Here is a 13953-nt window from a genome sequence, read left to right on the forward strand (position 1 = left end):
TGGCGCTAACATGAAATACATTTTAAACATTTATGGGATTGAATATACCCAAACAAAGAGCCACTAGAGCCAGAACAGTCATAATTACAGCATACGATGACAGTTTCTTATTCACCTGTTCACAGAACAGTTAGTACAGTACAGGATATGAGTAAGGTCTGGGGAACAGTAGTACTAACCTGTACAGCTCAGCTGTGAGAGAACATCTTGAGCTATGTATAGCTTTAGTAGAATATCTTGTGTTGACTCAGACCTGCCATAAACATTGGCAGAGCTCAATCAGGCGATAAATGCTGACATTCTCAGACTCGGAGGGCATACCTGGCTCCGCCCACAGCCCCCTGAACCTTACTCAGGTGAAGCTGACTGAGACTTGGCCTTGTGTGGCTTGGCACTGTGTGTTGACACAATTTCCCTATGGCAGAAGGGTGGCAGTTGGAGAATATAAATGCGGGAAATTTATTTGTTTCCATCCCAGTAGGGCCACTGTAGAGGAGGACATCTGTTAAGCAAATAAATAATATAATGTTATGCAGGGTAACATGCTTTATTATGCTTGTAGAAAGCTTGCAGGTGAAGAAGGAAGTTAGCCAATGCACTCAGTCCAAGTGGTTCCATAAACCTCTGTGAGTAATCTCACCGGCTATATGGTCATAAACATCTGTTCAATTGTTTATAACATAACAAATAGTGGTATTCCCCTGTTCTGTGTGTTGCCTGAGCGGATGAATATTCAAAATTTATTTTCTGAATTACTTTTTTGTCAGTCTACATGAATAGCCACTGACTTAGAACCGGAAGCTGAAATGCACACTCAGCACTAGGGCATACAGAACATTCTAGAAAGCTGTGAATACATTCAGGAAAAGCATTCCACTTTTGGCCAATTGGCTCAGTGTGCTCACAACAAGAACAAGAAAGACCCCAGGAAAGCCCCTGATGAAAAATAAATCTGGTGTTTGTATGTTAGAGAGGTCACCACAAAACCCTCACAGTACACATGTCAACAAAGATAAAGACTGTGTGCATTATTCAAGGATTTTCCTCTGAGGTGAAAAGTTCTCCCCGTTATTTGAGCTTAGGGGAAACCCTCTCACCACAATAGTGATTACCAGTTGAGAGGTTATCCTTTGCAGTATTAAATCTACACTGATTGTGTCCGAGCAATGCTATACCTTGGTCAGGGATAAGTTCAGGCTGTAGGCTACCACAGCATGTGCCATATTAATATGGCCAGGGCATTGGTCTCGGTTTGAGTCGGGAAGACGTTTAGTTTAATTAACCAACCAAACCGCTCTAAACTTTCAAAATCAACATATAGAACTCAGTGTTGAATAGTGACAGATAACGTATTAACGTGCTTGGTGTACAGTCCACATGGGCGGCAGTGTTTTTATGCTAATCGAAACGCGCTGTGATTGGCCAGCAGTTCGGCTCGGCAGTGTGTGGTCGTGGTGTTTAGTTACAGTACACTTCTCCCACACACAAGAGAGAAGCAGGCAAGCTCGCCGATTATTTATTTATTTTAGTGGGCTGCTACGGGACGGAGATCCCGGTAAACGAACCCTTGTCCCCTGTCAGCAGCCGGCTTTTAACAGGCAACGTATGTATAACAATGGACATGAAAGATTCGGGCAGCGTCATTCTGACAGCTTACCATTCGTATCATTCGCCGGCCAGAATACATTTGGTGGAGCCGAGTTTTGCGCCTCCTCAGTCATCTGGACCCTGTATTTCAAACAGGTGAGTGATACGCCAAACCCACGCTTATGATGAATCAGAATGAATCCAACGATTTAAAGCACATAATGTTGTCTGTTATCGGTTTAAAAGATAGTTTCAGCCGCAGAGCATATCTGATAATTACTTGTTTGTAGCCTACTTTTAAGTGTTGACGGAATGCTTAGATGATCTAACGTGTTGACTAGACATTATAGCAGTACTTGCTGTTAAGTGAATATTAACTATTAAACTATTTCGGAGTGATTTGTTTGAATAAACTCTTAGACTGTTCCCGAGAATCTATTTTATAAGAGTTAGCTACACTGATTTTCTTTCATTAACATTAACGTTTTGCTACTGTATTACTATGCTATCAATAATCTTCTACAGTTCTCTAAACATTAACCTCAGGGTTTTGCCTCTGCCATCAAAAGTCTCCACTTTCTCAATTCACTGCATATGGGTAGGGGATATATAGGTTAAAGTAATAAAAAGAGATTAAAAGATTTCATGAAAGTGATATTAATTTTTGAAAGAGGTTGTCCCCGCGGGTGCTTGATTCCACAAAGTGGACACAGAGAGACTCACATATTTAGCCAGTGATTGATCCTTGTCCCTAAATCTCTCCAGTTCAGCAGAGGGAGTCCCATATCTTTCATGTACAGGCTTGTTGTCTGACTTTGCATTCCTGTCTCACGGGGTACTTTGTAATACCAGAGTGCTACATAACATTTATTTTGCAAAACACGTTTTGTTTCATAATGCTGTCCTGTGTGGGAGCTTCTGTGTGTATGTCAGAAACTGGGTGGGTTTGCTGTGGGTGTTTAGCTTGACGTGTTTCTGAAGTAATGCTCAGTTACCGTGGATAATCTGTGGTTAATCTTTTAACAGAGGTTTTTTGGGGGCACCTTGACCATGGCATCCTGGCTAGGCAGTACGGTATAATGGTTTGGCAACTGGGCTTGTTAGGGTGGCTGATGTGATTCCCAATTGGGGTGCTGCCATTAAGCTGAATGTATGTATAATTGTCACTCTGGATAAGTGTCTGGTCATTTCCTAAAATCTTATGTAATATATGACTAATGGCTGCTGGAGAAGTAAGTGATGGAGCACTCAGGTGCCATGCTTAACAGCTCCTGCTCTTGGCACCATGTTGTGCGCCTCATATGAGAATATGAATCATAGTCGTGGCGATACCAAACTTGGATCACAGTCCCACATGATGATGTAATATTGCCCACAGTGACACACAGAGCGGGAGGGGCTTGGTTGACTAAGTGGTCACCCCAGTGCCACCCCAGTGCCGATGTGTCTGGCTGTATGTGCTTCAGAAGTTGTGCCGTTCTCACCGCCCTCCTGAATCGAGGGAGAATGAATGACATAAGATGCCGTGCCAGGACTGGACGTCCCAAGTTGGGAATTGACGGGGGATACGGAGATTTCAGGAAGTGGGTGGGGTACACACACGCTGAGGGGAGCTCCCTCACGTTCTCCACAAACCTCCAGGGCAGGCACAGACCTCTCACAGCAGCCCTTCTCCGCTGTCAATCATTCAACAGACCACCTTTTTTGTATGCTTAGTATGTTAGGTGGCTTGAACCCCCTCGCCTGCATGGGGGGACTCATGCAGTATATGGCTTGAGAGTCAGCAGTGGCTATGGTGGTTTGGCTATGGACTGCCACACAGGTCTCACCCTCTGCCCTCAATCTTTTGAGATTACCCTGACACTTTTCAGCTATAGGTCACATTCTCTCGCACTCTGACTGCAAACTGACCCAGGCTGATAGGGTGTCAGCCAGTCCCAGACACCAGAACGGCATGGAAGCATGCCTGGCTATCCTGCATGAAACTCCCAGTAGCAGAAAGTGTTAAACACACAGAGTGCTTAATCCGCTCTTGGTTGCATGGCTTGGCACGGTTCACATTGTCACGCCATTACCCATGCTAATCTGCATCGTGTGCTACAGCCTTTCTTTGTGTGCTCTACAAAGCAGAAACGCGTGCAGATAAGCTCCAGGGCTTCCTTCTGTACCCGTGGGATGGATCTGGCGAAAAACCTGACTGAATTTGCATTCCTACAGATCGTCTATGGGGGAGGACAATGGTCAGGGGGTCAGCTGCTTTTAAGCAGGAGGCGAGACTCAGATGAAATTCAAGACACTCTTCTGGACATCACGCACTCCCACTCACTTGCAAGCACACATTCCCACTCACACACACACACACATTTCCACTCACTCACACACACATTCCCACTCACACAAACACACATACACACACACACTCCCACTAACACGCACTCACATTTCCACTAACACACACTCACATTTACACTAACACACACACACATTTACACTAACACACACGCACATTTACACTAACACACACGCACATTTCCACTAACACACACTCACATTTACACTAACACACACACATTTCCACTAACACACACACACATTTCCACTCACACACACACATTTCCACTCACTCACTCACACACACACACACACACACACACACACACACACACACACACACTGCCACTCACACGCAGACACACACTCACATTCCCACACACAGCTACGGCTGGCCAGTTGAAAGGTAGCTTCAGACTGTGCGGTCAGCTGTGCCGTGTCTCTCAGAGACTCTCTGTAAGGGGCAAGTGAGAGAGTGGAACCCCCCCACCCCCCCACCCCCGCACCCTCCCTGGCAGCAGGAGAGCACGGGTGCCTGCTGAGACTTCCCAAATGTGGCTGTCGGCGATGAGCCCTTAAATGTTTACGTGTCAGAGGAGATGGGGAGGTCGTTCTGTCTGCCGCCAGGGCCGAGAGCTCCCCCCTGCCCTGTGTTTACAGCCTTTGAGCATTTCGGGCTGAACCCCGTGTTCTGCTGTGACGTGAGGCAGGTTCTGTTTACACGGAGCTCCCTGAGTAATGTGCACTGATAGCACGCAGTCCCAGTTCTGCGGGAGAAACTGAGCCGGGATGGACGCCAGACCTTGACCCACGTTTGTAATCTGAAATTACAGCGATGCTTTTAGGAGAGAATGGAATGAATTTTTCTCATCATACTTTTTTCTCTTTTTAGTGAATTGGACTATTACTTTGTAATTATTTATCTGTTTTGTGTTAAAGGGCTCTCTTTGTACAAACCCACAAGTCTCTGCCACCAGCAGAAACCCTGTAATTTGGGACCAGAGAGTGTTTCAAATCTTGGACTAAATCCGGCCTTTGTCTACTGTTCATGCAGTGCTCAGAAACTGACTTTGGTGTGCAAAGAAGCACAACCCTTACTCTGGTCTCTGGGCAGCTGAAGAAAACCTGGGGGACCAAGGTTGCACACCCCTTTCACAAATCTGTGCACGGTTCCAGTGCCAGCTTCTCCTCTGGTCTTGAATCATTTATCAGTTACAACTACATTTCAGATCTTTCTCTTTTTGCTGTGGAAGATAATCAAAATATATATTTTGGATGTTTGTTGGTGAGAGGTCTGGTAGCTGTCCTTCTCCCTGTACTATTCTATTTTCTCGTAGTTGGAATGCCCTACTGTAGTCAGGTCTGTCTCTTCCCTGTCACGTCCTCCGCCTGTTCAGACACGTGTGTGCAGACAAGCGTGTGCTGTCCTCTGCAAGCACCGTCCGTCACCCCCTGCTTTCTGAAGCTCCCAGCCGAGCAGTGAATTCCCCTCAGACTGAAACGCGCAGCGCCTTGCCGACTGCAGCCCACTCTCCAAAATTATCTGCTGCCCCATGGGACAGACAATGCCGGAATGTTCCTGACTTAATACTGTCATGTTGCTATGCTGAAAAGCAGTGTTTTAGCAGGACCCACCAGTCCACACTCCCAGAGTCGTATCTTGATGCTCTTACACTGAAACACTGTTAACATTTTTAAGCCATTGAAATGTTTCAAAATCTTGTTTTGCTTGGATTGCATCAAACTGTTGACTCTTCATTGGTGATTTTAGAATGCCCCACACGATTGGCTAGATTCCTCGGGTATAGAGGCAGAAATGTGCGGATCTTTTGTTTCTATTGCAGTTGCGGTTGTACTGTATTGTATTGCATTGTTTTTCAATCACAATGGCCTCTGTGATCTAAACATGGTGCAGCTGACAGTCTGGGCAGGGGGATGCTGTGATCTGGCACTGTTGCAAGCAGTGAATCCTGCAGCTGCTCAAACTCAATTAGCCTCAAAAAAACTGCGGTTGGAGAAGACCTACTTGATATTCAAAAAAGTCAAGGCATATAAAAATTACACCCAAGGAAATGGCTTCATACCAACAACAAAACAATGTTCTATGAATTGAATGAAGGGATAAGAACCTCAAACAGTCTTAGAAGCGAGTTATTGTATCGTATTAATTATTTTGAGAGGCTACAGGTGATGGTGCTTAAAGGTGATGACGATTCTCAAGCCCTGAAAACAAAGCAGTTCATCATTTCTCAGCTTGGGGAGGGTGAACAGGGGATGGAACACGAGGTGTCGGATAAGATCTGAGAACATGCAGCTCATGTTCCACACAAAGCGCAGTGCACACACGGCTCTCACGGGTGACAGCGCTCCCACAGGACGTCAGCGGCCCCGCGGCAGATACGCGCACTGGCGTCATCAGCGGTGACTGGAAGGGCCGTCTCGCTGTTTCACACGCGTCTCAGAGACACGTGCGGGGTGGGGGGGTTTACTTTCACACAACTCTAACTGCGCTGTGTGTCTACCCCCCCCCCCCCCCGTATGAAAAGGCACATTACCTTGGGCTGAGTTCTCTGTGGTGAGAAGTGAAAAAAACCCTGTCTACGTTCCTTGGGGATGGTTTGTTCTCTTTCAGGTTCAGTGACAAGTGTACAAAAGGAGGCTTTGTGATCCTTAATAGCCTGTTATTACTGACGCTGCACGTGATAGGAAAGGTGTCGGATCACAATGTGCGGCTGGATATGTAAACAGACTCTCGGAAATGAAATGAAAATGGAGGTACATTTGTGTTCTTCAAGGGTCAAATTTCCCAAGCAAAAAAGGTACAAATGAATTATGTATTGCTGGCTAGAGGTATAATTTTATACCTATAGGGCACCACCACAGCAACAAGCATTTGTACCTTCTTAGGCACTTTTTGCACCTTTTGTATCTGTATTTCTTTCTTTCTGAGAGCATATAAAAAAGTGATTTAGCACAGGTAACTAGCACACTGTGTTTTCGTCTCTCACCCTGGATTTGCTCATGCTCAGGGATTCATGCTTAAGCTCTCTGGAAGACATTATGGAGTGGCTCATGTCAGTGGACGTCAGCGCCTTGCGGTAGTCAGACGTATGGCTCGGCTTTCTATCTAAATCCCTGTGGTATTTGGATCAATCTCATGTGGTTTTCTCATCATAGTACTTTGACCTTTGTGATAATGAAATCCATAGCAAGCGGTTCTTGCAATACTCGTTCCTCAATATGAATAAATAAATGAAGAGTACAAATCTACAATTCACATTTTCATTGGAGTAAAAGCCATTTTTTCCCCCTTAAATATGTGATTGCTTTGACTGCAGCGCTATGGTGTGGTTACTTTGTGGTTTGAATCTGCTCTGCTTCCCTGATTGGTGAACTGGATAGCACAGTTTTTGTGCAAATATAACCCGAGGAAAAAGACAGGAACTAGCTGTGAGCCATGTGATTTTATAGACCCATACAGCTATACCCTGTGCTGAACCTACCGGCCCATGCCACGCAAGTTACACTATCCATGACATTTTAAGCCCGTGTTTGAGTCATTACTGGTACCCCTCTAGATGTGTTTTTCTATCTGTAAATGATCAGTGTGCTGATAACCTATTGTTCTGTGGAATGACTGCAATGTGCATGGTCTGCAGGAGCCATTCAAAGGCCTTGGGCAGCATGTCTAATGTAGGTTACTGTGTGATCAGTAGAACAACCAATCTCTCTTGTCTCTCCAAATACAGGAGGAAAACAAAGTTTCTTGAAGTTTGTCTTTCAAAAAGTTTTCTTGTTCTTTGTGACCCATTTTACATTAGTGAAAATAGGACACCCACCTGGCCCTATGGCATATATCAACATACTGACAAGATAATAACTGCTCCTATCATTTAGGAAGAGCTCATTTCTCTAATCTATACTGTATGACTATACTGTACATGTGAGTACATCTGAAAAATCTTTTGTGGATTTTCCCATTTCTCCAGACATGGTTTACTTTTAAAAGGCCAGGCTGTGCAGTATGAAAAGTCCATGAAAGTACAGTGTCAGAAGATACCAAAATGTTTAAGTGATACACAAGGGGAACTTGTTTGTTTCACTTAATTTGAGTTTTGAGGGTATTTCTGTTGCTATATGTCTGCTGTCAATCAGACAGGCGAATATATTTCAATATAATTGCCATAGCTGGAATTAATGCCTGAAGGGACATAATAATGAACAAAGCTCTGAGGAAAAAAACTACAGGCAGTGCTGTTGTTAACAGCTATTTTTTGTTTCTGTGCCCGAGTGTTAAAAATCTGGGGCACAATGTGGTATGGTTGCTGCCTAGGACCAGTATAGTATAGTACCAGTGTGGTACAGTATAGCGACAGTCATATGAGTGTTGTGGCAACATGACACATATTATTGTAGCATGATTATTATACTATTATAGCATGGATTTCTATTAGATTTTTCTTAAGTGAAGAATTATGCTGATTGTTTGTCCTTTTGACATCTTGAGAGAGACACTTGATACAAATTTTCCTTCTCGTCATAGTGTAGCCAAGAACCTTATTCCAGTTTATGTGCAAAATCCCTTTAACATCTGGCAATGCTGAATTAAGCTCCCCTTTATTTACCCCCAGAGTGCAGAAATTTCAGTCTTCAAAGAGAAAAGAGAACTTTGTAGTACTGGCAGAAGAAAAGTCCAGCTCAGGATGATTCAGACCAATAAACGGCAGGGCCGCTGACAGACGGTGAATGATGTCACTGTGAAAAGGAAAGAGAACTTCCTGATTCTAGCTTCAGCAATGCTGCGCTTCAGCATTCCAGTGTGCTCCTCTTAAGAGCAGGAGTAAGTCCAGTACAGTCAGTGGTGTCTCACAGCACCAGGGCTCAAGATCTGTCTCCATCCCAGCTGGAGGCAACCCTTTACCCTGTAACTCCTGCCTCTGTAACCACAACACAGGACGGCTTTGGCAAGGAAACTTAGACGGCAGAAAATGTTTACCCTTCAAGGAAGGCAACATGTTTTTATTTTGGAGAAGGAAATGATCTGCTGTTCAGATGAATAGTGATTTCTTTTTCCTAGTATGGTCTTATTTAACTGGTTTCAGCTGGTGGCAGTGTAGGCCTTTATTTGGTTAAGAATGCTTCAAAGACGATGCTCCTAAGGCTATCTTTCAGAGTACAGAGATAACTGGGGAAATAATTCAAGTTTTTGTACAAGTAAAACTTGAAGTGAATGGATTTGAACTTGAATCAAACTTGAATGAAATGTATTTCCATTGAAAGTGTACAATATAAAGTTAATGAAAGGAAAATAATTATTGGCAAAAGATTGCACAGATTGTCCTTGTAATAATATTCTTTTAATAATAGTAATATTATTACTGCAAATTTCTTGTGCGCAAGAGTTTGCTGAAGTTAACACAAAGGTCAAACTTTATAAACAAAGGTAAAGCATTAATTAATGTGGATAGTTGTTTGATTTTATGACAGGAGAGGGAGAAAATACCACAAACAGGTAAATTAATTCCTGTTATCTCCTTTTGAATGTCAAATACTATAATCAAACAGGAATGGATTAGTGGTGGTGTTATTTTGCTCACTTGGCCTGGTGCCACTCAACTTGTAAAGGGTTAACTTATTAAAACTGTTTTGTGTATCATGCTTGATTGATGTACAACACAATCATTTATTCACCAAAAGCAGTGTTTGTCATTTAAGACAATATTGCAGAAGGTCAACCCCAGCTTTCAAGAAAATAAGGGAGCTTTTCAGTTTTTCAAGTAGTACTAGTATCCCAGTGCACATTTTGGTCATGAAAAGTTGGTGAAACACTGTTTAGGCATGCAGATTAATACTCTGCTACAACTGGTTGAAAGGTGAAAGTTTTTTAGCCGACTAGGGTGTAGCCAGCCTATAGCTGGGTAAAACCTAAGCTATCTAGAGTTTAACCTAGTGTGTTTCAAATCAACCATGATTTTCACCCCTCTAGAAATCTGGATTCCAGTATTTTTACATTGATATAGGTGGGTGATCAGCATGATTCATTTGTTCACTTAATGACCTGGATGGTTAAATATGGGCAACAGGAGCCGTTCCTTCATCGCAGAGTCACTTTATGAAGTCAAATATGTTGCATGTTGGCCAAATGTACAGTAGTGTTTAAAGGAAAATAACTGGAGCACAGTGACGGCAGTGTATCAGCAGCAGATTACTCACACAATTGACTGAACGGTTTCTGTCTGGATTACTGTATTTAATGTGTCTTCAAACTCTACGTCAAGATCCTATAATGTGTCTCTGTTATAATAATAATAATAATAATAATAATAATAATAATTATTATTATTATTATTATTATTATTATTATTATTATTATAGTCTAGTGCTTTTCACAGGAGACAGCAGACAGTGTAGTGCATTCCGCATTGTCACCCGTAAAGAATGAAAACAGGCTGATTTCATCACTAAACCATATGATTTCAAATGTCCAGAGAATGCATTGTGAAAAAACCAGCTCTTTAGCAGTGGAAGCAGTACTGTGCAGTGAAAGCAGTCAAAGTGCTACCTTCAGGAAATTGTCTAAAGTCACATTTTCTTTGCTACCTGCTGCTGTGTCTTTCGTTATTCATTATTCAAAACATAAATGCGAGCGAAATTGAATGCAGTCTTCCATATGAACATTTGCTCTTTGAAAAGTTTCATGGTAAAATGCTTGGATAATTTAGCGCTAAATCATTATTGTTGTATTCCCTTTTCAGGTTTTTTTAACTGATGGAATTCAGAGGAAATGGCTTTGAAGGCAGCTCATGCAAAACATACATTCAGTGAAATGCTCCTTTCATTTTTGATTTTGTCGTCAATAATAGATACTCCCTTTTAAAAGAAAACTTCCTTCCTTGCATTATTGCACTGTCAAATATCCTTCAGCTCATAGCTGTAGGCTTCACAGCCTTCTAGGAGACTGGAAATCGAGTGGGTCTATAGTAACTAAACACTGCACTACAATCACTTCATCTGTGATTATGATAGCTTTGTCTGTTTGCCTGTAACATTTGGATATCATAGCTATAATGTCATGCTTATTATAATGATAATGATTCCCAAATGCTTATGAACTTGAGTTTGATACGGATCTGCATTGGCTTGATGATGGAGGAAAACAGACAGCCTTTGATTCAGAGTGTGCTGTTATACATTTTAAATGCCACCATTTTAAATTTGCAATGATTTATCTCCACTTTTATATGGAATTACAGAGGTGCTCTGCAGTCCATGAACACTGAAAATGGAGCATTGACTTTAGACAGAAACCTTTATCCCAGACTGTTATTGCAGACTAGAAAGCATTATATAAACTTTAAAAAATCATAGGTTTAGATTTTTCCCCAAATGATATCTACAGTATTTAATTTCAAGCAATCTCATTATGAGGGAAGCTATTCAGAATTTCTCCAATGTCTTTGTGGCTTCAGCATGGAGAGGCATTTGATTCTGTTTATAATCCCCACATTTCTTAAAGCAAATTACAGGTCTCAATGTTCTAGTAGTGCTCTGGTCCAGAGGGCAGAAAGCCCGGTAAAAGAGAGTTGAGGAAATTTAATTCAATAATTTTTGCAGAAGAAATTTAGTTTGGATGAAGTCTGCATGCTTTGTATTCCACAGTTAGCCTTCAGTGGATGGTAATTCTTCAGTGTGGAAGAGCAGGTTCATACTAAATACATTGAGCTCAGTTCCGCTTGCTTTCCGTAACATATTCAGACTAGGATTTTAGTTATTGCACTTTCTCTATTTAATTCAAAAGACATGGAAGGTGTTTTTAATAACACTGTAGCAGACATATGTAAAAGAGCAAAATCTTTTTAAATTGTATCGGCCATTGACCTGATGTGTGATTTGTGCTTCCAACGTTTACGTTTCTCAAGAACTCTGCAAGGACATTAGAGTGAAATGGAGCCCCTCTCCCTCTTTATCTTGGGCTCATTGTTCTAAATGACAGGAGAGTGGTTTGTTCCAAGGATAACATCACCCCCTTAATGAGCAACTTAGCATTAGAGCAATCAGCCACAATCACACGCTTATTATTATTCGTCGTGTTGATTGTGGACAGTATTTGCAAGTCATTTGTATTTTTAACTATGGTTTTGGAATCACTTTAGAATAAAAAAAAAACCTGCGTATTGACACGCCAAGCCTTCCTTACTTCCATTGTGAAAACAGGAAGTGTCTGTTGTAGAGTAAGGGGTCCCGAGTGTAATGCTATCATATCAAGGCATGGGCTATTTCTCACACTGGTTGCTTTTAGGAAGCAAACAGCCATTTAAAGAAATAATTACAACTTGCTGTTTTTATGGGCCTTAAAATCAGATTTTCAATGCAGTCTATTGCTGCTCTTTACCACGTCTGCCTTCTAAAATGTCCTTCTTTCACCCTTTTAAACACTTTAAAATGTTATGGGTCTACTGCTGAAGCTATAGACAGTGATATAGCATTGTTATACTCTCTGTGGTCATTGGGCTTTGACTTTTTTTATTTATTCTTTAAAAATACTCAGATGTTACAAACCTTACATGACATTGTACTTTCCGACTTTCAAACACACTTCAGATAGTTTTTTATTGCGGGATGACTGTGGGCTTGTCTGTGTGTCATTGGACAAAAAGAAAGGCAGTGTTCAGCAGTCTTTGCTGCTGGCTGTCAGCCGTTGAGACTAAAGAGCACTTTGCTGACAGGCCTTTCAGCAGTGAACCTGTGAGGTTAGCTTGGCCACAGGCAGATTTATGTAGCCACAGGACAGGAGAACAGAGCCGTATGGATTTGGGACTGCAGTGCAGGTGTGCTATTTGGAACAGTGACCACCTGTGTAAGGAAGGGGAGGGACGGGGGAACCCTAAAGCTGTCTGCCCCAGGGTAATTGGGGTCAGAGGATAATTTCAAGTCAGTTCCTGGAAGAAAACAGTTTACCTTACTGACATGTTTAAATGTGAAGTACCAATTTGTCAATGTGTCAGAGTCAGTGGTAAAAACAACATGATTGATAGACTTGACCAGGTGAGTTGCTATGGGTCTAGTCTAGATTCACATTAGCCTATTTGAATATTTATTGCTAAAAATACATTAATGCAAAAATATGAAACATTCAGTATCTATATACGTTTTCAGATTATTTATAGTTTAGTATAATACATTTTAATGAAATACATTTGAATATAGTTTACTGTAAATATTTTAGTATAATTAAAGTTAGTATAATACATTTTAGCATAATGCAGTTCCGTATTGTTTAGTATATTAATCAAACAACGGTCTAATGGTTGTGGGTTTATCTGTCAGTTTGCAGCGATGTACACTTGGAACACCAGGTGAGGTCACTTCCTGTCTAGGCAGGAAGAGCCAAAAGAGAATGAGATGCCTGCAACCTTCCACGACAATGGCACATCTCTGGCTTTTGTCTTGAAAAAAGCTGTGTGAACTGACACAGAGTAGTAAAAATTCTGATATTTTTCAGGGTGTTTCTTGTACCCTGTACTCTTTAACATGAACCCAAAATGAAAATCACATTAATCTGCAGTGCACTTGAATGAGGAACAGGCCTCAGATGAGCTGAGTTTCTCTTGGACTGTAGGATGTGCGCAGAGCCCTGGTGTTTACGTGCAGGAGTGAGGTCATGATTGGAGGGTCCCTCGACTCGTTTCTAAGGTTACCGCTCTCTCTCTCTTTCTCTCTTTTGGGGCCCTCACATGTTTCCAATTTTCGCTCAATCACCGCTGACCTATATACAATCTTGGGGGCCATGTCTTCAATCCAGAGCTCCAAAGTAACATTTTCAAGCTGCTTACCCCCCAAAAATGAATCGTTTGCAATCAGACCTGTTAGGGTATCCGTCCTTTGGTTTAATTTGAGTGAACGCCAAAGTAATTTTTCTTGTTTGTGCATTCATTCATTTCTGAAACTGACCCATATTTTGAAGGTACCTTTCTTCTGATACTTTACTACTGCAGTAGAGTTAATGTGCTCTAGATATAGTTCTTGAAAATGCTT

At 41.9% G+C, this 13953-nt stretch overlaps 1 protein-coding gene across 2 annotated transcripts in view; it reads left to right on the forward strand.

Annotated features, from left to right (window-relative positions):
* The first annotated feature begins 1501 nt into the window (after positions 1-1501).
* The window catches only part of LOC133137268 (rho GTPase-activating protein 18-like), a 30571-nt gene continuing 18119 nt past the window's right edge, over positions 1502-13953 (forward strand). For both annotated transcript variants that reach the window (XR_009709591.1, XM_061255441.1), the window contains exon 1: positions 1502-1743. Coding sequence is in view for 1 of the 2 variants with exons in the window: in XM_061255441.1 (XP_061111425.1) it covers positions 1616-1743 (128 nt within the window). In the remaining variant the exon portion in view is untranslated. The remainder of the gene's footprint in view (positions 1744-13953) is intronic.

Source organism: Conger conger, chromosome 9, assembly GCF_963514075.1.
Source record: "Conger conger chromosome 9, fConCon1.1, whole genome shotgun sequence".
NCBI lineage: Eukaryota > Metazoa > Chordata > Actinopteri > Anguilliformes > Congridae > Conger > Conger conger.